This window comes from Apostichopus japonicus, chromosome 7 (genome assembly GCF_037975245.1).
Source record: "Apostichopus japonicus isolate 1M-3 chromosome 7, ASM3797524v1, whole genome shotgun sequence".
Taxonomy (NCBI): Eukaryota; Metazoa; Echinodermata; class Holothuroidea; order Aspidochirotida; family Stichopodidae; genus Apostichopus; species Apostichopus japonicus.
The window spans coordinates 20774734-20801423 of NC_092567.1; the positions used below are offsets into that span (position 1 = coordinate 20774734).

The 26690-nt window shown below is 36.6% G+C and overlaps 2 protein-coding genes across 2 annotated transcripts in view; one reads left to right on the plus strand and one right to left on the minus strand.

Annotated features, from left to right (window-relative positions):
• Positions 1-6032, plus strand: part of LOC139969686 (uncharacterized) — a 41281-nt gene extending 35249 nt beyond the window's left edge. Inside the window, exon 3 of the mRNA XM_071974830.1 lies at positions 4857-6032. Coding sequence (XP_071830931.1) covers positions 4857-5009 — 153 coding nt within the window. The 3' untranslated portion in view covers positions 5010-6032. The remainder of the gene's footprint in view (positions 1-4856) is intronic.
• LOC139969679 (transmembrane protein 183-like) overlaps positions 1-26690 on the minus strand; it is a 148007-nt gene that overhangs the window by 52771 nt on the left and 68546 nt on the right. The gene's annotated exons all lie outside the window — the stretch shown is intronic.

The window sequence follows — 26690 nt, forward strand, 5'->3', positions numbered from 1 at the left end:
TTTTTAATATCCATTCAGTGTATTTTGCTTTGTTTTTCTCTTTTTTTTATTTGCTTGAATGTGGTGATATTTTTGTTGATGCTTCTGGCAACAGCAGCACAAATGACGTCATTAGGGCAATTCAGTATTGCTTTTGACGTCTCTTTAAAGGGTGTGAAGATTCGCGCAAAAAGAAACGACTAACGCCGGTAATCTGACCTAGTTTCGAATGAGGTGTAACAGAAGTGTTAGACACTACCATGGATCCCAGAAAATACACACACAGCTTGCTACCGTTGGTAATTAGACACTAGTGTACAGTCGATACATACAGCTAGGGTCAATACCCACAGCACAGTGTATTAACAATACAGCGATGGACATCTCAGGTTCTAGCTAAAGATAACAAGGTATCACGTTTCATCACTGTCTGTGTTTTGTAGCGACACGAACGAAACGTCACTTGCAAGCAACAGAAAGTTAACTTTTTCAGATGGCCGCACGCGGTTTGGGGCGAGTCTTCAATTCCTTTAAATGTTAGCAGTATTGTTCACCATTCCAACAACATGCTATAGAAAGTTACTAAAAAGTTAGACTTTTAACAGGCGTTTTATCCTGAAGTTATAGTATCCAGTCTAATAACACACTAATACATTGTATTCACCAGGGGGTAAAAAGAGAGAACACCCCCCCCCCTTTAAAAAGAAAAGAAAAGGAAACAAGAAATACTGATGACCTTTGAAGAAACCGCTCGAATATGTTATCTTTTGTGGCCTGCAGGGGATGAAAAGACACAGAAAAGAAGAAATCAAAGCAATAACTTAAAATAAAATAAAATCACATAGAAATAAAGAATTTTGATATTTTAAAGTTCATAGTTTGTGTACTATATTGTTCAATTACAATCCGTGTTCTCAAGCCAAACTAATAAAAAATAAAAGAAAATATGAAAAACTGCACAGAAAAATGTCTAAATCAGTAGATGCGTGTTTGTAATAACCTTTTTATATCCCCAGAAGGATTTACATGTTCAAAGATGTTTATCTCACTTTATGGCTGCGGGAGTCAAATTTCCTTGTAATAAAAAGTATTTAACATTTTTTATCATCTTTTGATTTCTGCTCTCGGTTAATCACTTTCTTACAAATATAAATAATGAAAGGCATCACTTTGCAGACACCCAAAATAAAAAATAAAAAGAGCATTGAAATCGATTAGATCAATAGCTCAAACTGATAGAAACGAATGTCTAATGTCTTAGAGATAAAAGCAACAAATTATTCTGTAAACAATAAATCATTTCTTCTTCAATCTTCTTACGTAAGACTGTCGTCATCACGAAGTCATTATCTGACTTATAAATATGCAAATTGATACCACAATCTACGTCATCAGAACACATTTACATTAATTTATCTCTATTTTATTGCTAACATTGGGAGGATGAGATATTGTTGTTCCATTATACAAGCCATTTATAGCTTTGTCATTTGCCACAGCAACACTTGTCATGGTAAATTGGTAATTTTCATGAGTATAGTTATACTCTCGGGGGTTATCCATGGGGGGAAGGGGTGCAGGTGCGTAGCGAGTAATTTGCCAAGGAAGGGGCGAAACTGTAGGCAAACTTTCAGAGCCGTAGATACGGCATTGCATACTATCTAACCGTAGCGCCACCATGAGTTGGCGCGACGCGTACAAGAAAAGTTTGGCTGAAAATGCGTCCCAGATCGCTGGAAATGGCACTTCCCAGGCCTTGTAAGTTGCATCTATAGCATTTTCTCTTTGAAATGACTAGTGATATCATAAAAACATTCAAAAAAATATGCTAAAGAGGGGGGCGGCTGCCCCTTTGCCCGCCCCCCTTGGCTACGCGCCTGGGGTGTTACCCAAGGGTGAAGAGAAGTCCATGGCTGAGAGAGGGGGTCAAAACGTGTCCTTGTGTGTCATTGTGTACGTGTGTGCCTGTGTGCCCAATTTTTTGTCAAAAACAGCTCCTTATCGGCTGGGCCGATTTTCTTTCTAATTGGTGAGAAGGTATAACCCTGTGTCTTACAGACCCCCCCCGGAACCAATGGCCAGAGGTCAGTCAAATTTGTTTTAACAACAAGGGGAATTCTTGAATTGACATAGAACCTTCACTTGTATACTTTCCTCAGATTGCCAGATTGCTTAGCTAATGATAAATTTCTTCATTTGAAATCAAGTTTTTGCTGGCGATGAGATATGCAACTCCGTTTGAAATTCTCGTCTGATATGCAGAGAAAGCAAGGTCATGTGTTTAAAAAATAACTTCCAAGTTTTTGATTTTCCATATTATCATTGTGACGTCATGATTTTAGTGCCCTCATAAAAAAATTCTACGAAACATTCTTTACATATGACTAATTGAGACATGATGTCATTTTGCCACAGAAAGTCGAGACGTGATCTCTCTCTCAATCTCTATACATATATATATATATATATATATATATATATATATACATATACATATATATATATATATATATATATATATATATATATATATATATATATATATATATATATATATATATATATATATATATATATATATATATACATATATATATATATATATATATATATATATATATATGTGTCTGTGTGTGTGTGTGTATGTAATGTGTTTGTTTGTTTTAAATTTTTACATATAGATTTTGGTCAGGCTTTGATACTATATAAGATACCAAAATGACATTACAATCTAGTTTATGAGGCTGACTTTAAAATTTCATTTAACCCCCCCCCCCCACCCCCCTCCAAAAATATGAAGCAAAATGTCGAAACTTTTGAAGCAGTATATAGGAGGAGGTTGCAAATTACCATATCAATTATTCCTTTTTTTTTAAGGTGAGATATTTCTGCTCACATTGTTAAAAAATTGAGAGAAATTTCCGGCTTTAACACTTATATAAGGTCAGAGAACATAGTGATCGTATGCACAAACACCAAAAATGCATTTCAGGATATGGGCTTTACAACTCCATGCAGAAGAAATCATCTTTGAAGAAATTAACATTTCTAAAACTTGTTCCAAATACCATCTTTCTTAAACTTCAATTGATCAATTATAGCAAAAAAACATAACGTATATGCAAACCCACGAGAATTCCTTTCCATACACATTATATATGAAATATGTTTATAAACAAAATAGAAATGTTAATTTTAAGCACCTTCATTAAGTTGATTTTGATCTTCTTCTTTTTATTCTCTTCAATTAAGAGAAACTAATAACAATGCAATTAATTAGCTTTGTTTTTTTTCAAATAATGATGTAATTTTACTTGACTATAACTAGCATGCAAAAGAGTTCCGGCTGACGAACGTTTGGAAAATTAATGACATCATTAAATAACCACCATGGGCGGCGATCCTGGGGGGGAAGGGGGGATATATCCCCCCATGAAAATGGGTGGAGGGGATGTAATACACTATATCCCCCCCACCAAATGCCAGGGATAAGATTTTTTTCATGCCTACATTTATGCATTATCGTGAATGTACGGCTCTTTTTTAGCTTCATTTCTCGCCTACCATAAACGCAGTGCGATCTTTTCAAATAAACCGTCTTTATAAAGCAAGAATAGTTGACTGTAGGCTTCATTGGCCCTATAGTAACAAAATGTATTATTGCGCCCACGGTATTGATATAGTACATATATGCACCCTCATAGTATTCATATAGGCCCTATAGTAGGCCTACACACGTACATGTTCCCTCGAACAGCTGAGAATCTCATGTTACCAGGGTAATGCTTAGTACACGTTTCACCTGGATGCCCTAGCAATCGGTACCTAGGAATGTAACTATGTGTAATTGTGTATTGCATGTGTATAGGCCTATAATAGCCTGCATGAGGCTATTTTCTTCATCGAATAATATAAAAGAGCTATCGAACATTCTAACGTAGCGCCTGAAACAAGATTGAGGTGGGCAATTTTCCCAAAATAACACCCGAAATTTAAAAAAAAAAGTATTTTGGATCCTGAATATGAGATATTTCGGACATGATATCCCTATTTTAAAGTTGGGTATATGCCGCTTGGAAACCTCGGGAAGTGCCGTTTCTGGCCATCTAGAGAGTTTGTAAATCCCCAAATTTTCTTGTACGCTTCGCGCCAACTCATGGTGGCGCTACGCTTAGATAGTCAACAAGGTCATATCCCCCCCACTCGGAAATACGGATCGCCGCCCATGATAACCACCACTAATAATAATTAGCAGCAGTTATTTTTACGAGCCTTAAGCGACCACCTATGTGGAAGAAGCCCGAGGGGCTTATGGATTACAACTCACACGTCGGGTGGCTTCCAATTCAACATTTTAACTCAAATTTGGAATCTTTTCCATTTTTGAAAGTTATTTCAGATGGGAAAACCGTAGATTTCTCTTGGATGAAAAACCCACCTTTAATGACTCGGCCGGGAATCGAACCCGGAACCTCCCGATTGCTGAGCCTTATTGCTTCAAATGCCACCGCCTTTATCCACTCGGCCACAGTACCGGTTAACATGATTGATCTGTATATGTGAGCGAGATTATTGTGATCAACAACTTCTCTTACAAGCTAAGCGTACTATTTTTTTTCCCATTGTGGAATTTAATTGAAATGGTGATTTTCAACTAATACTGTGACAAACATGTTTTTTTTCTCTCCTTAAGATAACTGTTAGATCATCTGTGATAGGAATATCTTGTTACAAAAGGTGTTCTCAAATCCCGTCTCTCTCGAAAAATAAAAAATTAATGTTAAAAAAAAATTGTTTAATTTACCAAAATATTTGTTTTTTTTTTTACAATTGTATCATTATTTTCTTCTTTTTCTTCTTTTCTTGGTGTGACACAGACCAGACTCGCGGAAGTCGACCCCGATGACTTATCTGGTACCCCGATGTTGTATGAAACCGAACCACGCTCTGCCTTTAGTAACTACGAGAATACAGATTTGCTGAAATATTACTCATGGCTTCTCGCGGAACTTTACGACGAGTCACGATGACTCGAAATAATTATGACCGATTTTTTGTAATCAAAAATTGCGTTGACCAATTATGGAAAGAAGGACAATTTGCAACAGGGTAAAAATCAAAGATGTTCAAGTGATCTAACATCGAATGAGAACGGGATCAAACCAAGCCTGCTGAATTACTAAATGCGATCAACATCTCGTTGACGGGATCAAACCAAGCCTGCTGAATTACTAGATGCGATCAACATCTCGTTGACGGGATCAAACCAAGCCTGCTGAATTATTAGATGCGATCAACATCACGTTGACGGGATCAAACCAAGCCTGCTGAATTACTAGATGCGATCAACATCTCATTGACATGATCAAACCAAGCCTGCTGAATTACTATAGATGCGATCAACATCTCGTTGACGGGATCCAACCAAGCCTGCTGAATTACTATAGATGCGATCAACATCTCGTTGACGGGATCAAACCAAGCCTGCTGAATTACTAGATGTGATAAACATCTCTTTGACGGGATGAAGAAAAAACCCTATGAATTACTAGATATGATATATATCTCTCTGATGGGATCAAATCATTTGTTTTGAATCACCAGATACGAGATATCTCTTTGACGGGATCATATGACACTTTCTTAATTAATAGATATGATATATATCTCGTTGATGGGATCAAATCAAGTCTTTTGAATCAACATATGATTATGATATATCTCATTCTTGTGGGATGAAGTCTACAGCCTATATTGGAAAGTTAGTGACTTCTCAAGTGGTGGATCACACATAGATCTTTTTAGGTCCAGATATGTGATCACTTGTTTTACGAAATCATTATTACATCTTTCCTATCTCGATAACGGGATACCAAAATCGATAATTGGTAGACATCAGGTCACATCCGGGTCTGCGAAGGATTTCAATCCTGGTCTCTGAAACATAATCGGACCACAAGTTGCACTAAGCGAGTAAAGGGAAGCCATTAATGCATTATGCTTGAGCCCTCTACAGACCTATACACTTCATATTGTCCAATATAGGTATAGTACTAGATTTTGGCTCTGTCGGACCATTTTAGTTAAACAAATTTTATTTTTCTTTGGCCCACGTAGAAAATTAATTTAGAGCCCTTATTATAGTAAATGCCTTTTAATAGGTTCTGCCTACTTATGACGACATACGTAATGGGAGATCTAAATAACGTTCCAGCCAATAACGGGCTTTTGGTGCGGATTCAAGACCATATTACTGAGGCACACCTTTGGTTGTGTTATACTTTGGCGATTATGCACATAAAATGCAAACTGTATTTAAGAAAGAAAGGTCCGAAAGCGTTAAATCTAATTGAGTTTGTTATGGTTAGATTAACGAGCAACGCCAGGGATATAACGAATAGTTTTGATGTTTTAGTTATTTACAAAATTGTACGGTAGACTTCTTCATAACATTGTCAACCCAAAAATTTTTACCAATTAAAGAGAATAATTTTCAGAACGGGAAATGGGCAGAAAATGTTATTTTTATTCTCTTCATTAACATTTCATATCATCTTTATAGTTTTGGCGTTAAATACAACTAGTTGACATTTGACCATTTACGCAAATGCGCATGACCACTACCATGTACATTTATATAATGAATGCAGATGAGGAGTGGTTTGCTATCATCATCCCGAATCTGGTCTCCAGATTAATAAATTCCGTTCTTTTAAACCCAAATTCAATAAAAACAAATTGTTAGAAAGAAAAGAAAACAAATGTTTTGTTTTCGATTGGAGGTAATCAATTAATAACCTCTCAAAATTTAGCTTGCTAAACAATGCTGCAGCTGTAGCAATTAAGATCTCGTTCCACAATTCATTTTTCCATTGACTTACTTATTTCGTCAGATTTCATGGGTCGCTAGAGCAGCACATGGATAAAAGTTATAGTGTCAAAACCACTATCTGATATAAAGTTGACTGCTCTAGCAATATGATACTTGCACCGATTTACCCACTATGACCGGAGCAGGATGAAAAGGTCCGCATATAGTCCCCCGCCCCCCCCCCCCAGCAACCCATATGTCAACTCTCAACGAGGACTCTTCCTTTGCCCACCAAAAGTATTCTTTATCCCCAGAATCTCATATAATGTAACTTTTGAAACTCTGCCTTTTGTATAAGGATCAATGAGTTTCGTCTTTCTTGTTCATCGAAGTCAATTTATAGGTGTCCCTTTATATACTTTTACTAAGTTGAATATAATTAGGCCTTTCATCAAAGTTATAAACTACATATAACTGTCGCCTGTTTTCTTATCGTCGCCATACGATTATAAATACTCATGTTGTTTGTTTTTTTGCTCATATAAAAGCAAGAACAAATGAGATAATAATTAAACAATCATGATCGGTCTTTGTGATAGAGATAACTGTCATGAATAACATCCCTAAGCATCCAAGAAATATCATATTCCATTTGAGAGATATCGCAGATTTCATTTTCCGTCACACACAAATTCGGAGTCTTGAGCAAGTCTAAATAAGAGACCAACCAAGCCACATATTTTGGCTTCGATTATTTATGATTGCATATTTTCTGTAATGCAGATGGGTTCCGCAAGTGTACTGAAAATATTGAAGCTCTATAAATATGAAACGTATATATGATCGAATCGGTTTCCATGTCAACGCTGTGAATATTCCATCCTTGAATATATGAAAATTAAAAAACAAGGATAAAATAAAAATTTTAAGCTCCTGTAAGTGACGTAAGTATTACATCACATGTTTAAAAACTCATAGCTGCCCGACAAGACTTTTAAACTACGATAACTCCCAAACGGAGCAATATTTTGTAAGCTTTTTGGAGCGGGTGGGGGAGGGTGATGGGGAAGATTTTATTTAAAATTTCTCTATGATATCAACTGAAGATAATAGTTGGGCTTTTGTCTCCTTATAACGAAATGTATTTCTATTTTCTGTCAACTTTGGAGGTTTTCTGGTGACTGTCACGTCACAGATTTGGATGAAGAGAAACTTTCAAAAGAGCTATATATGGCTGCAAAAAAATTGTAGAATAATATTTTTCGTGGACAGTTTTCAAGGCATTTTTTTTAGGCATTGAGATATTCAGTAGGCTAGGTAGAGGCATGATGAATGAAAAAAAGCTAGAATCGATGGACAATCGGTTTTATTCAAAAAAGATTCAGGTTTGCTCGGGAGTAATGAAAGGAAAACGCAAAACCAAATACACGTTCTCTGTACTACGTAAATGTTTGTAAGTTATGCTTCTTTTCCCTGCCAATTTTGATAATAAAAATGGTTCTACCAATTTCTTTCTTCTCAATGTTTTCTTTATTTTGGGTTAGACTAAACTTGAACTTGACTATGTGTACTCTCTTATGTCCGAGTAGGACATATACAGAAATGATATAATAATACAAAATAAAAAATGTGTTCTCTCCACCTCAAAGTTCTGTTGAAGAGAATATAATGTTCCATTGCACTTTTATTTTTTAAAACCCAATCGCAACACCTTTTTCCCTAATTCGAGATATGATCGGTTGAAATGCAACCCTCTCTTACTCCATGCAAAGAGTGAATCACAGTTGGCGGTTTGAGGTTTCTTCCAGGCAATTTGCTTCAGAGGTTGTGTTAACTTTTTTTAAACTTTGAAGCTTAAAAGTTTTTGAAAGATTTCGTATATATCTGCCAGTAGCCAGATGCATTGATAAGATAGTTACAAACATCACACAAGACAGCCAATACTCATAGCTAGTACAGTATCTATACTGTTCATGTTCACAACCGTGCATCAGTAACTACTGCGCTGTGTTCGTAACACGGTAACATGTGTTACAGGTGGCACAGTAATTACTGCAAGTTTGTTCTTACTGCAAATTTAAAAATTTAAAATAAATTTTTTAAATTTTAAATTTTTAAAATTTTTAAACATTTTTTTTTTAAATTACTGCAAATTTTCACCTGTCGGACTTGTAGTTCAACGTGTAACAGCTTTCCAGTAATTTCTGTGCCAAGTGTAACAAATGTTACCATGTTGCGAACACAGCGCAGTAGTTACTGATCCACGGTTGTGGAACATGAACAGTAGTTACTGTGTGAGCTATGAGTATCGGGTGCACAATGCATATCTTGGCGTGACATAATGCTACAAGGACCTGGAGATGCAACCATTTTTGCGATAAAGTTAATTAAGCTATCAGTTCCAGCCATCAGAAGTTCATTTGAATGCCACATGGTAAACCCACATGCTCAATGAAGAGATAATACATAGATTATCGGACGATAAGCGTGGTTAAATGGTCCATTAATCTGATAAAGCAACTGACGGAGAACGCAGTTTGTCGATTCTGAGATCTCCTAAGTTTTGTTTTTGGTTTTGATGAAAGTTATAACGAATGTCGCTGCCAAGACGTTGCTCAGTGAATATTAGTTTCAAAAATGTACAAAAACTGGACAACGAAATGAAAAAAAGATAAAGATAAAATTTAACCAAAATGTACTCCAGTTTTCATAATTATTTGAGCTGAAATTTTATGATATATGGCATTCCTAATTCACGACAACAAAAACAAAACAAAACCATATCCCGTGATATTCGTCAACAATTTTTGTTTATTATTTAGAAGAATTAACCAAGCTACTTTACTGTCTTTACGCTTCAGTTATCTTTGCACTTTAAAACTACGAACGTTCAATAACATACGTCATCTCGTCGCCTTATAGACTAGTGAATATTCATGAATACAAGAAACTTCATAACCTCGGGGAAAAAAACTTTTTACAAACAACAATTTAGTTTTTTTTAATAACATTTGCGCAAAAACAGATGTCAATGTATGATTAATTTTCCTATATCATTTTTTAGGAAAGAGTTAAGAAATAATTTAACTCTCAAACCAATATCGCATCGTCTATGGGGGACGGGAGAGGGAGAGGAAGAGGGGTATAGGTTAGGACAGAGAAGGGGTGTGGCTTATTCTGGTGGAGAAAGAATACTTCGCAACTGTTGTACCGAATCACATGTTTATGAAAACAATTTGAAGAAAACGGGTCGTGTGACGAGGATTCCAGGGAATATTCTTTCGAAAATAGATCATTTCTAAACCAAATTTATAAGGAAATCTTATCGTTTCATCTACAGAGCATACGGTGTCTCGTGGGTGACCATCATCGATAACCTGTTTCTTCCTATACTAAAATGTCATGTTGAACCGCCTTCAGTTAATTATTCTGTGTTTTGAACAAAGGCAATCCCAAAAGATTTCTTGTTCAAAAATGATGACATACATTTTACAACGATCCAACCCTCCTTAAAGGTTACCATTTTAACCTAGTAGTTTTTGTTTTTTGCCAATGAGAAATGTTGAGTATATCAGAGTATATATAAGGAACTGTGTAAAATAACACTGAGTTGTGATAGTGACAGAACTTGCTTCCGGGTAGGGGAGTTTTAGGGTGCGTTAGTTAGGGCATTACTAATGAAATTTCACGCCAGCGCGAACCTCAATAACGTTTCATATTTGAATAGGCTAAAATAAATTTTACAAAAATGTTGTAATTACTCGCAAAAGCAGCTCGGTCAGCAGCCCTTCCCATCCTCTCCCCATTTACTACTGTAACAAATAATTTGGTATCTTTGGAGGTGTGGATGGTGCAGGAGGTTATTTAATAGTGAACAGAAAGTTTATACTAACATACTGATCTTTGTGGTCAACTGGGTTGTTAACTAGTCTATGTTCAAATAAAATTGCTTTAAATAAGGTTACTGCTGACCACGGGCAAGTGCATCCCCGTTAAAGTTTCATTGATTTTTCCTGGCCGACAATAAATGGTGACTTTCAATTGGAATTGAGTATCATCTACACTGCGTCAACTGAGTTAGAACCAACGAACAATGAAGAGAAAAAAATTAACGCTTTATGTAAAGTGATGGCGCTAGTTTAAAACTCAACGCTAATTTGATAGAATATTAGGACGAATAGCAAGCCCCTCATCAGGTCACTAATTCAGTGGACGGTGGCTGCAAACATGCCTGTCACAAAGAAAGTTATAGACCCTCTAGCCATAGGCAATGGTTCACGCACACTACAATAGGACGCTTCTGGTCGATTTGACGGACCCTTTTCGCATCCTCCCGGGTTCGTTACGACATCAAGGGAGACATAGACACTGGGGGATCCTAAGACACAAAAGGAACCAAGGTTCCATACCACAAATGGAACGCTATGAACTCCACCGTGCCTTGAACCCCCTAGGATGATTTACACAACCTGCAAATCAAGTGTCTTTCATCTGTCCCTGATAGCACCAGCCATCACGTCAACTGGTAAATGATATGCCTGGATTAATATGTAAAGAGAGGTGTATGCGAAAGGGTTAAAATATTACTACGTAAACCACCTTTAGATGGAGTCCTGAACACCAGGGCTAAAGTCCAAATAACTACCAAATGTTTTGAATTTACCTAGACCCCTGCATAGGGCCTATACATGCTGCTTATAACGGGAAACGGGTCATAACATGTCAATCCCCCGCCAAATCGGACGAATAAAAAAAGGGCAGTGTGTTTTCTCCTTATTTCTACTACGGTTGGCGTGTCCATGACATGATACCTATCGCGTTGTACGCCTACCAGCCGGGTGAATTGGGACGCGTGTTATTTCTTATTCGTTAGGCTGTTAGAACAATGACATTTCCCCCATAGGCACCATAACACAATTTAGAGTAATGTAGATCCGCTCGAAAGGTTAACCATTGTCGGGAAATGTCCCTATAGATGGACTAACTTAAATGACTTTTGATGGTTATGATCAGTTATAATCATTATTTTTGGGTGCTTGGATGTTGAAGTGGATAAAACAACTACTGATGGGTCTAAAGATCGGATTTATTGAAGGTGTTTTAGAAAAATATTAGGTGAAACAGTATAAGTTCCTGAGAGCTGTCACACGTGTTGGGGAAGTTCTAAGTTAAATGACACCTCTTCTATACCTCAAAACAGGCTGTACGATCACTGTGAGTACATTTAATAGTGCCGCGACAAGCTATTAGCTACTTATGGTGGTGTGGTAGGGACATGTCAGTTTGAAACCTACTATCTGTGCATGCTCTAGTGACCTTACAAAATCACGAACGTGCCAGAGTTGCAGTACGAGCGATATACCATGAGTATGTACAGGTATATGAGTCCAATTAAAATTCATCTTAAGTTGGTTTGAGTAAGAGTGCGAGGACAGGGCCCCATAGAGTTGGGAATCTAACCTCAAGAGCCTCATTATATATGTTCAGGATCAGTAACCTCATAAAGATTGAATTTTCGCGGTGCTGCTGGTATACGAAACAAAGGAACAGTTACAGTCGAAAATCATCCAAATGGAAAGTTGAGGATTTGTTCCTCATCCATTCCAAGTGATTGAAGTTACAAAATGCACGATCGGTAGGAACATACAGAGCCAAAAAGTTACATACAGTGAAATATATTGAAGAGAAGCAGGCACGCACAGTGTTACAGTCCGTGGACGCGACCGAGAGAACCGAAAATTTGGTTCAAATCATATTTCTACGAAGATCTAAAGAGGACATGGTAAAAAAAAAACATTATTACGTACGTTATTTATTACGTACGTACGTTATATGTTACGTTCTATAACGAAGATAGTATAAGAACTGGCGGTACGTACATACTGTAACATATTTGTCTATACATGCAAGATACGTACATCACAGAAGTCAAGCTTATAGTTAACTAAAAGATGCCGGAGACAGACAAGGTACATTCGTTCGACTAATACCACAGGTATGCCTGTGCTAAGGCTTGTCACAATATAAACATGGCCACATCCACAATGTCTGAATGTTTCCTGCGATACAAGAAAAGGCTCCTCAGAATGCGTCTGAGATGTCTTTCGCTGCTAACTTTTATCCTATGATTTGCTGTCAAGTTATAAAGGATTTCCTTCTGGCTAAAACCTAAATTATAGTACATACGAACAAGTTCATCCCTCTCCATCTTTGAAATGAAGATGTATCCCGCAGTATATAACGTATAGGCTAGCTTACGTAAGACGAGTGTTAACATAGGCTATATCACTTAATAAAAGCACGTACGTACATACGTAGGCCTACATTCGTTATAATTATTAAATACGTACGTGATAACCACTACATAAGTACGTAGTATATACGTAATAACACTACGTACGTACGTAGTAATTATCACGTACGTACGTGGTATTATCACGTACGTACGTAATAATATTTTTTAAACATGTCCTCTCTCATCTTCGTATATTTCCATTGCGCGCGTGAACATTCCACGATGCTAATACGGACACATAACAGATGTTCTCCGATCAGCATGAAATCGGAATAGAAGGGTATAGAAGGCATCAGACAGGTGTAACAAAATGGTGGCAATCAACTACGTCGTACAAAAATGTGCATATTCAACAGGTCCGTCATAATTAAGTAACGCCCTTGTTAATGAATAAGCATTACATCAGAGATGATTGGCATCACACTTAAGTTAACGTTCTTGATCAGTGATAGATTTTGCCAGACTGCTTATATCATTATTTGGGCGATTAAGGTCTTGTTGCAGGTTTTTATGCAGGCTGGTCTATATGCAGGCGGGTCTGCCTCCTTACAAATCTGAAGACACTTGCAGGGTCAGAGGCATAGAGGGTGAAGAACGGTGCGGAGTGGAGAGGTGTGGGGCAAATGGGGACGAGAAAATTAAAAAAAAAAAAAATTCTCTATTTATAGAGGGAGTCAGTCAATGATGATGGTATTGCAAGTTTGTCCTTGATTACGTGTCTATCTAACATTTCAGTTGGACAAGACAAATCTTTCAAAATAATATTTCACTTTAAAGTACACTATTTATTGAAACTGTTGCTAAGAAATCATAAATAAAGATAATGATAGCAACAATAACAAGGATTTCATGAACATCAATATGATTTCATCATAATGAATGATGAATATGGTTGATGTAAGAAAGCTCTGGTCAAAACATTGTCATAACAGGAAGAAAAAGAAACAATTTAAAAGTTTTATCATCTCGATAAGCAGACTTGTCATGACCTTTAATTAAAACACTGCAGAGAAAAACACCAATAGAGGAATTGCACCATCATACCAATTGGTCAAAATAAATTTATCGTCAAACTCAGTGGCTTGCGCGCAAAAGACAGGGGGGGGGGCTTGAGGGGGCGGAGGGGACGAGAGGCCGTGGCCTACAAACCTGTATCGTCTGTCAGGTCATCCTTTCAAACTTCAGAAGGGTATTTAGAAACTCTCAGCTGCTGTGTGAATAACATTCCCCGTTATAGTCTTATTCGCATTATTGTCCTTGCGAATATAGTTGAGACCTTTATGTAAACTGTATAATCAGGCGCCCAATCGTCCCGCCCATTGCAAACTGTATGATTCACGCACGCATATATCACACAAAATTCTAACGGCAGAAGTGCATATAACCCTCTCAATTATAGTTTCGATGATGTAAGGCTCCTTAGCAGATTAGACTGTTCCCCCCTATTAGCAAGTCAAAATTTAACTCGACTTTTATGTATTATCATATGTTTCAACATATCATACTTTGTTTGAGTTTGCCACCACAATTTAAATTTAAACTATGTGCTTCAACTCATAACGCGTGTTTCACTTTATTTTTTTCCAAATGTTTTCTTTTTTTCAAGATCTTTGCTTTTATTCTATCAAAATTAATAAGTTGGATATTCCGTGAGAAAAATACTACTCCGTTGCTATGGATACTGACGATACAACAGCTGCAAAAACAGCGTAACGGAAATCCATTTTTCTAGCCAAAAATTCACTCTCTTTTGTTTTGAATTGACGTTCCTTGCGGTTTCGAAGTTGTAACTCGTTAAATAAACATAACGTGCTATCGTCCCTTATAATTCCTTCTGTTTTATCCTCTCTATAGACAAACGTGTTAAACGTACTTTTTCATTTCTCTCGTGTCATTATAAAAATGTGTCATTAAATACATATCTTTATCTATATCTATTTTCAATTTTGAAAATAATCTTGAAGATAAACATACAACCTCTTAATAGAGATAGCAGTGAACTAAGATCATAATATTTACTATGGAAATATTACATATCATTCTATAGGCGAGTATGAATGTGATATACGGGGGCGTTTGAACTCGCCTATTCCTGGTATTGTTAACGTTCCAGTCGAAGTGTGTACAATTCTGCGCTTTGGCAAAGAAAAATACGTTCAGGTTACATTTCTTTTTCATCACAGACAACACTCAGTTTTATATGTTGCTATCTAAGGTAGACCATATCTAGCATATGCTCCCCAGCCCCCGCCCCACCTACCTCCCCCCCGATACCCTTCCTCCCTTCAACACGCACCAAAATATATCAAAGATATACATTCTTAGTTATACATATGTACGTACGTACATATATGACTCGGTTGTCATGTGACGTCATAAACTCACTCATACTTTTAGTCACTAAGTTGATAAAAACAATAACAACCTCAGCTTCAATTACGCATACAGTTTGTCACAGTGGTCAACACATTCTGTGAACTTTCCTTTAGTCGATCCCAATAATAGACCTTCTTATCATCCGGTTAAATGTGTTTTCGCAACTTTTTGGGAATGTTTGAAAGTAGTGAAGCCTGTGACGTTATACCGTGTTTATACTGTTACGGAAGATCCAACTAAACGGTAGGTTCGTTTTTATTCACCGCTTGAGAATGTTAAAGGGTGTGAAGACCCCGCAAAAAGATACGTCCAATGCCGGTAATCTGACCTAGTTTCGAATGAGGTGCAACAGAAGTGTTAGACAACACCCTCGATCCCAGAAAATACGCTATAATTGCTACCTTCGGTAATTAGACACTAGTGTACAGTCAGTACATACAGCTGCGGTCAATACCCACAGCACAGTATACAAACGATACAGCGATGGACATCTCAGGTCCAGCTAAAGATAACAAGGTATCACATTTCATTGTCTGCATTTTGTAGCGAGAAGCAGAAAACTTCACTTGCAAGCAACGGAAAGTTATTATTTTTTTTCCAGAGCGCGGCACCCGGTTTGGGGCGAGTCTTCAATGCCTTTAACGGAGAAAGAAATTTCTTCTTCTTTTTAGTTTCATGTAAATATAATATTTTCTTTTAGGATTTGGCTTCAATCCAAGAAATTACCGATAAAGTACACCTATTAAGGTACAGGAGCAGCCTTTGTGCGTGAAAAATGTAAAAAATAATACAAATATAATCACTTAAACATAACCGAGATTTTAAACCAATTTCAGTTGAAAAAACAAAAGAGTTGCTTCAGTTAATTTCTAAACTTATATATAGAAGCTTAACATGACCATACTCCATAAGTTAGAATTATATTGCAGTGTCCAACACTTGTTTTACTTTTAGTCGATTGCATATTGCTCATATGTAACTGTCCGTATACGAAAATCGCTGAAATGAAGGGGAAAATGAAAGAAAGAATAACTCTCCATTTTGTGAAAGAATATATTAAATACATTTCTCTCTTGACGTCACCGTCTTGTAATTTGTAAAAATAAATTGTCACAAAGTTGAGTGTATTTTTAATGCGATTTCATCTTTTTATATCTTTTAGACTTGCAAATGGATTTTACAATCGGATTTTAAGGTCTTAAAATTGTTGTATGACATAAAAGGTTAATGATTGTTTCCCCTACTCCTTTTTAGAAAGTTTATATGCATTAACAATCAGTTAATTTCTTTTTCAGGTGTGAATTAAAGTGCCTTCAAATTTATCAGGCTGTCAAAGGTGTCTTGATTTATTCTGCTATTATTACTCGAGTTCGAAAAGGCCTGCAACGTTTTTAAAACTGTGGACTCTTTATTTCGATTCCTCCTTTGTAATATATATAGCCTATATAGCCTATATAGCCTATATAGCCTATATAGCCTATATATATATATATATATATATATATATATATATATATATATATATATATATGTATATATATGTATATATATATAAATATATGTATGTATATATATATATATATATATATATATATATATATATATATATATATATATGAAGAACAGGAAATATGTTTCATGCGAACAACTGAGGCTTGACGAGACAGAAATGAAAGAGAATCCATATAGCCGTAGCCTATAAGTAAAGACGAGGAGCGTTTGGTGTTACGGTTGGATCATAACATTCGACGGTTCTGGAGGCCTAATAAGGGGGAGGAGGGGGAGGGGTGAGAGGGTGTTCGGAGTGGTGTTGGGTCTGGGTTTTAAGCCTCGGCGCCCGAAATCAATAGGGAAGATCGGTGTAATGTGGATCGGACTCAGAGGATATGAAATAAAGAATAAGAATTATTGGTTTTGATAGTATTCTAATGGAAAAGGAGAGCGAAGACAGAGTCTAGTTGATATAAATCGATAAATCGAGGCCCCAGATGAAGCAACAAAGCGGTCAGGATATAATGTGCAACTGAGAGGGTAAAACGGAGAAGAGAGAGTGGCAGCGGGCGGTACCTGGCGCGTGGGAGGTGGCGGAGGGGAGGGGGGGGGGGTAGTTGAATGCGGTGGTGTCGGTGGCGGAGCGTACGGAGAGGACACTGTTTAACTTTTGCACGTAAAATGTAGTTAATTTGCATTGTAATAAAAGTAATATCTTAAAAGAGAGGGATAAGGGGACAAAAACACATCATAGTTACAAACATGACATTGACTGTGGTATATATAGTTTAAAAAAAAACATTCTTGTATTCGTGTCACGTTCCCCTCTAGAGCATTACTATATATATTACTACTGTGGAGTACACTCTCTTCTGTTTTGATAGTTGAGGTTGGTTGGATATAGGAAAATACGTTCGTATATCAAGCCTCATCGATCGAGTCATAGTGTATTATTTAACGATATATATATATATATATATATATATATATATATATATATATTACAAAGGAGGAATCGAAATAAAGAGTCCACAGTTTTAAAAACGTTTTAAAATATATATATATATATAAATGAAATTTGCCTTTGTCGTTTACCTCCATTGCATTATATATATATATATATATATATATATATATATTTATATATATATATATACATATATATATATATCAATATATATATATATAAATATATATATATATATATATATATATATATGTATATATATATATATATATATATGTATATATATATATATATATATATATATATATATATATATGTGTGTGTGTGTGTGTGTGTGTGTATATATATTTGCAAATGATAAAAGGGACGGTACGTCACATTATTGTTTTCATCACTAAATCGCAAAGTAAATCTTTGCTACAGCTGTTTTCCAACACAGGTACAATATACGGTGGTGGGGGAGGGGGGGTAGTCGATAGTCATATCAGGGCACGGTGATAGGGGAAAATGTGTCATCGCCCCCCCCCCATCCATTTTAATGATCTATTTGTTTCAGGCTAAACCTAGTTCTGCATGCAATGCTTTGCCACGTTCGGACATGACTTTTTTGCATCTTTGGTAAATATGCATCTCTCACATATCATTGGACATGTTTTCTCTTACTTTCTTTTTGTTATCGCTAGTCTTAATTACTTGAAACCTTTCAATTAAGATACATTTAGATGAAAGGTCTTAATTATCTATTGCATACGCACGAATAAAAACTTATAGGTCAACGAAGTCATTTGAACCCAAATTGGCGTCACTGAGCAAAAAAACCTTAAAGTTTCATTCGGCGTTGTGTTGTTCTCTTTATAAAGTTTTTCTTTTTCAATCCATTGACAAACACCCCCCTGATCGGTCATTAAATGAAAAAATGGTCAAATTAAAATGTCATTTATGACCTAATGACAGACCGTCATAAACCGATGCCAGCAAGCATGAATGGCACTTCTACAAAACGTTGATTTTTTTCCTTACGTAATCTTGGTTATATAGTCTCTGCAGACTAACTGTGGCAAGTTTAAGCCAGGGACTTCTAGACATCTTTACCTATACCGTGATGAGTTTGTGAATTTTACTTTTTATATTCTTTCTTTGTTATGTGAGGGCACAGCTGTAGTTTTAGTAAATAGCACAGCAGCATGTAACTGTTGTTCGGTCCTAAGTCCTACAAACCCCTCATCAAATCCTTTATGTGCTCTATCAAACAGGAATTTGCTGTGTTCCAAGACGATCATTCTGTAGGAGAATCGTTTACGGTATACCCTCCCCCCCCCCCCCATGATAGCGTTTCGTCAACCTCCCCAACCTTAGATTTCTATACTCACTTCCTCCAGACTCCCTTACCCAGTTTCCACCTACGCAGGTAATTTCCGTTGCGGTTAACCTCGATGCCAAATATGCCCCATATTACCCCAGGCACCGAGGTCATAATTCCCAATGTTAACTGTGGTCTAAGACCCACTTCCTATATATATATATATATATATATGTATATATATATATATATATATATATATTTATATATATATATATATATATATATATATATATATATATATATATATATATATATATGTACTATTTCTCAATATAGTTTCTCCGTTTAGTTCTCAACAAAACGTCACCTTTTAAATAACAAAGCAGCGCCTTTTCATTACAAAATTGAAAAAGGGGAAAGAATAAAGACAATAGCACTATTGAGGTTTTTCACAAACATCACCCCCTCCCTCCCATCCCCCAGACCCTACCATCGGCCAGGCATTTTGTCCTGTCTAATTTATATTATATTCATCAATTTCAAGTTGCTAGGAATTTGTTTACAGCACTCATAGGAAAAACAGTTAGAAACTGTGAAATAAATATTGTCTCCTCCTGTGTGTTAACTCACAGCATCCTTGAATGGAGATCATGACCCAGAATGCAGCAGAACAATGAAGCTAAGAATATGACATTGCCGTAATCTCTACTCATCTACGCATTCTTTCAAACCTTGACCGAATTACAACAAAGACAATGCTACATTATGTGTCGCGTTTTTCTAATAACAATGGACAAAGATTAAAAAAAGAGGTGCATTTCTAAGTATTGCACTATTGAGGTTTTTCACAAACGTCATCACCCCCCCCCCTCGTCCCTACCATTCGCCCTGCTTTGGTTACTAATTGCACAAACACACTGTTTGGGAGGCCATATGTTTACTCTGGTGACGTAGTTAACCATACGACATTAATGACGTCAGAGAAAAAAGAATGGTTTTCTCTAGTTCGATCCAAACAAACATTCTTAACTTGAGTAATACCACGTATTTCCGTGGTAATACTTATGAGCGAAAACCAAATCCGAATATTAACTGTTTCTAAACTTATTAACTATAGAGCGCCATCATCAATATTTTCATAAGAAGATATCAAAACATGGTTATAGGTTGTGCAAAGAACATTGATCGGAGAATGACCTTATTTCTCGCCTGACGTTTCAATATACCTACGCCCACAAAGAAGTAACACCGACATAAATACACTGCTGTCAGCATGATAAGCAATAATTTAATTATGGGTTACTTTGGCCCTCCCGAGGACGTGCTCGTATACCATTGCTGATTCTTGTTCTCTATTTCTCTATTTCAGGGAGCTGAATTTTCCAAACGTTTCAGCACTATAGCATCACATAAAAAGCATTCCTGATGCGGAACATTGTAGATTTTGAGGAATATGCCCCCAAAATGAATAATAATAATAATTTAAATAATAATTTTAATAATAATAATAATATTATTAAACTTATTTTGGTACCGTATGGCATATAATATGTGCTTTTCACGTTAGAAAATAATTGTGTAATACTCGTACAATTGATATGCATATTCATAATCTACAATATGCTCACTACTGATTGGTCAATATCCTCAGTCCGTAGATGGGAGATATGTAACGTTTAGCTACTGAATTTAAAAAAGCAAGGCCGGATCCATGGAGGGCTGGCGCGGTGGGGGGGGGGCGGAGCACTATTAATTAGCCCAGCCATAATTTTGATCAAAGCAAATTACTTCATGGGGAAATATGTACTCTTCCTGAGTGGGCGTTCTTATGCATCATGATTTCGACAGTAATCTGTATTCCATAACAACCGCTCAGCAATTAGATGGCGCTCTGTTAAATCATGATGATATTTAACTAACAATCACACTTTGTGAGGATCGGCGGCTGATAGAGCTTAGTTCAGGGTTCAGTGCAGCAAACTTACCGCTCTGGAAGCTGTTCACCTCCCTAGTACAAGTCTGCAACAAGGGTAAGCTGAATTTGGGAGGGTATTTTATTTCTTAGCGGAGAGGAACGAGGAGGGGTAGGGGTCACGTCTATCACTTGAGTGATCCCCCTGAACAAGTGGTAATTTTGGTACTAAAAATTGAGGGTTCTTTCACGAAAAATGGAACAATATTTTGCTTGAAAACGCTTGAAACAATGTTAAAGAACTGTTTTGGTTGTACCGCACACCCCTTTATATATATATATATATATATATATATATATATGTATATAGATATACTTTCAACTAGGATATTTAGCAATATTCTGTCTGTCAGACTGAGAGGGGGGTGGGCTGAGACCACCTTGATCTCATTCTCGGATTTGGGTAGGGTAGGGGACCACCTACAGCAGTACATGTGATTGCCCTCTGAACAGCCGCGTCACTAGGCCGGTGCAACTGGTGCGGCCGCCCGGGTCCGGTTGGGGTGGGGGGGGGTGGAGGAGTGAAGAAAGTACCGAGAAAAGAACCACCCCCTTCCTGTCCATAACAGAGAAAGTAAAATATATATATATATATATATAGGCTATATATATATATATATATATATATATATATATATATATATATATATATATATATATATATATATATAAATATATATATATATATATATATATATATATTTATATATATATGTATATATAGATAGATATACTTTCAACTAGGATATTTAGCAATATTCTGTCTGTCAGACTGAGAGGGGGGTGGGCTGAGACCACCTTGATCTCATTCTCGGATTTGGGTAGGGTAGGGGACCACCTACAGCAGTACATGTGATTGCCCTCTGAACAGCCGCGTCACTAGGCCGGTGCAACTGGTGCGGCCGCCCTGGTCCGGTTGGGGTGGGGGGGGGGGTGGAGGAGTGAAGGAAGTACCGAGAAAAGAACCACCCCCTTCCTGTCCATAACAGAGAAAGTAAAATAGTGACAGCGTAAAATAGACCGTGGAGTTTCCATAAAAATGGTGGACTCTCCCTTGGGGCTTTTTGTTTTTACTGTATCGAGGCACTGTTGATCCGTCAGTTGTTACGTCACTGGTTGTAACCGTAGGTTCGCGCCGACTGATGTTTCATGCTTATCGTGAGGCCAGCAGGGCCCAAGGGTCCACACGCGGTACACATTTGGGCCCTTAAATCTGTACCTCGTTCGCTTTATTCTCAAGGCCCCGGGCTCCCTGTCGAATGTACAATAATTCAAACAACGATTACTTGTTAAATATATGATCGGGAAAACTCAGGAACTAGAAAATAGATGGACTTTAACTTCATTTATTACGGTGTTTCTAACATTGTGAGTTATGTAAAAACCAAACTGAAAGTTCATTTTTATTTGTAAATTGACAGTCACCAGATTGACACGGGCTTCGGAATTCCACTGCCGCAAAAAATGATCAAAACCGTTAACAGGTATGCAACGTTATGCATAGGGCATCGATGTAGTATCGAAGCTACTAATTCAGCACAATAAGTGTAAATTCGATAGTACGCCACCATTTTACTTTTCATACCTGACACAATATATGAATGTAACTTGAGCACATGCAGGACGCTTTTTATACTGTTCTTCCTTGTCATACTTCAAAGCACTTGTATGACAGTACGAGCAGTATGAATATCCTGACTCGATCATAAAAAAAGGTTAGGAACTGTTCATACTGTCAAACAATAATGGGTGTGTTTGTATGTATGTATGTATATATATATATATATATATATATATATATATATATATATATATATATATATATATATATATATATATATATGTGACAATAAATTTAGATTAGAGGTCGCCTCCCATTTGTGGGAATCCTTTTTCTTGTATTAGTAAGCTGATAGTGATATACATATAATGTAATGTGTGTTAACCAGTATGATGCATATCACAGGTATATGACTCAATGCATGATATCACTGACGTGGCCAAAATCCATATCAACGAAAATGCAAATTGTTTTCCTGTAAAATGAGAACGGTTTAAGGACTATTACTATTATAAACAGTTTGCCTTAATTCCGCTCTCAAATTGGAGTCTGTAGTTTATAGAATGACCAGTTTACAGTGGCGAAAAATGTGTCACTGTATCAATTTCTCAGCGAACCAACACACTAAAAACTAAAGAAAGAGAAAAAAGACATATTTCCGTTTGAATTCCGAACGAATAACATCATATACCCCTCCCTATACCTAGAAGTGACAATTAAAATCTATTCATGTGGACATCCAGCCAGTAGGTCCTTCCAACCACAATCTACAACATTTTTAACATATTGTTTAAGCTTTTTCTTTAATGCCACTTGAATGAACGAATTGATGGATAAATATAAAAACAGAAAAACCTAAGCTATATATATATATATATATATATATATATATATATATATATATATATATATATATATATATATATACATTCTAAAGAGTAACAGAATCCCAGATTTCGTATCCACTTTCTCTCATCACAATGTCCACAAGGAGGAAGGAAGCGTTGAAATCCTTCCGTCAACAGGTTGGTAGAATATGCAAGTTCACGTTTTTCTGAGACGCAACGCCTGCGTGTTTCACGTCAATGGTACTTGTTTTGGCCTCTTCTTTAAAGAAATATATGAAAGCTTACAGTCGTTATTTTTAAACCATGTTTTTGTCCGGTTAGCCACCGGGGGTATATGCTTACAACATGGCCGCCATCGATGAAATCATCGATAGATTGAACCATGCTAAAGTAGCAGCATGAGAATGAAACTAAGATAAGAGGGTAGTGTTTAAGATGAAGACGCACACAACTGGAGTTCAGTGACGTGCAAAGGAGTTCAAAGGTTGGGGAAAGGATTCCTCCGACTGATTTTGCTCGGGGTATCAACGTTTTATGGTCGGATTGTAGGCTGATCAAGAAATGTCGAATGCGGGGTGCGGCTATGGCCATGTAGTACGTTGTTGAATGCAGCTCCCTTGTAGGGGGAGGGGGTCTGTGGTCCCTCCCCTTCCCTCTATTGCTTATTCTTCTTTTGTTTATTGATTTGATGTGTTTTGATTTTATGGATTTAAATTCTTAACCATCATGTGATTGTTTAGATCAGTTTGATCAGAAAGAATCCCCGAAAATGTATAGTTTCAATTCTTACAGTTTTAAAACAGTGTATAGCCCAATCCTCTGTGGTTGCGGGGGGGAGGGGTGACGAGGGGTAGGAAAAGGTAGCAGATAGATTCCCTTGTAAAACTATACAATCTTATATAGACACTGGCTATCAAACGATATGTTGAGCCCGTATGTAGTATATACTGAAATAATAACTTAGGAGCCTGCACTGTAGTAATCATCCTCGACCCCCCCCGCCCCCTCCCAAATCCTCCTCGAAGAAAAATGAAATTTAAGACGTAAAATGTTGCATTCTGAGACAAATAACTCACATTGTGAATCACAATAGTAATATATGATAATCCTTAATGTTTAATATGTACTGTTTTATTCAGATTCAAGTTATTCAGGTGGATCTTGACTTAGTTTTGAAATATGCCAACTTTCCAGAAGATAAAACAATATATATCTACAAGCAACTTTTTACCATGTTAATGGGTTAAGTATACTTTTATATCATGTCCTATATATGTGTCTATATACCTGTCAAACACATCGACACTCTACATTTTACGTAATAAGTCGAACGCGGTTAATTTCCCTGCTACTACAGTTTAGTTAAAATGCCTCTTTCGTACATTTGCTGATAGAGTATTGCCATCAGCATCCTTGAAGGAAAGAAATTATCTAACAGAACAACCCATGCTATCTGGATCTTTTACTCTCACAATTTTAACATGTCCCTCATCAGAGGACACTGAGTTATGCTTCCCTTTGTTCGGTGGCTGTTAATTACCGGGAGGTCTAGAACAAGGAGAGAAAGAAACAACTTGTCTCTCTATATTTCTCTTTTTTCTACTTTAATATTTATTATTATTTTCATGATTTCCCTATGGATAAATAGATATATCTAACGTGAGGTTGAACGATGACAAGACAACCAACGTTTAACAGGAAGGAAGGGAATACTAGTACGAAATTTGTCTTTGTGTATTTTGGAGACATAGATAGAGAAAAGGAGAAAAATATAAAGAGGTAATGATTCGAATCTCGGTGTGGTGGTATGGGAGAAGGAAAGGGAAGAGAAGGGGGGGGGGAGGGGTTGTCATGTTTCGAGATGAATGCACTTACACGCATCTTAGCTCGCATATATTCATAGGAAATGTACATGTTTTTGAATTGTATAATCAATGCATTCTTTTGGAAAATGCATTTTCTACCGGATGTGACATCACAAAGATCTAATTTTGCATATCAATGTGCAATGATAATTTAACATCATTTACTCGATGGCGACATTAAATTACATGTCACATATCATATCATATCATATTACAGGACATTACATCACATCACATCACATCACATCACATCACATCACATCATATCATATCATATATCATTCTGGAGTTAAGAAATGTCTTAGTTGTTTTAAGGGATTACAAGTATTTCTGTCACCTAGACCATTGATGTTAGATGGGTGAGTTTACTATTATAAAGAGGATGTATTTCTCCAGAATTATATTTCCCTCGATTCTGTCGTGACTGTGACTAAAGAAACATATTCTACGATTAACAATTCAAAACTACTTGAGAACAGCCAAAGAAAATGCCATTTTGTCTAAAATTAGTTTAGTAACATGTAACAATGACTTGACAATTATCAAAATAAGAATGAAACATATTGACCACCTGATCCAAGGTAAGGCATTTTGTTTAAAACATCGACCACTTCCCCCCTTGGGTATAATGATATCCACCCCCCCCCCCCCCACAGACTAGAACCTCTTTTCTATGTTAGACTCTAATCAAACCCCCCTTGGGTATCATGCCCCCCCCGCCCCATATGCTATAACCTGTTTTTCTTTCTATTGTTGCACTCTAATTGCGCACCCTCCCTCCGAAGAAAGAAATCTCAGAAAGAAACTCGACGCATTAGTTTTAAATCTTTCGAACAGTTACAATAAAGAATTCCTGAGGTTTCTGGGTTTATTTCCTGTATTTTCGTAAATCAGTGGAGTGGTGCATATAAAACGATTATTTTAGAGCTTTTCCAAGAAAATGGTTATCGTGTTGTTGCCAAGAACTAAATTTACGTCGAGCGATTGCCTTAAGTTTCAATACTCTTAAACACCACATTAAACATTTTGAACGTGTGAATGAATTAATTGTTCGTGAGTCACTCTAGTAAATGTCGTTTCGTTAATATCCAATCGGAGTGGGGGTTGGGTGCGGCTTCATATGCCGGGGGTATACGTGCCGCTCTTTCAGTACTGTGAAAAACATGAAAAATAACCCTTTTCAACAAAGTGAAATTGCCCATACTGTTAATTAAAAGTACCC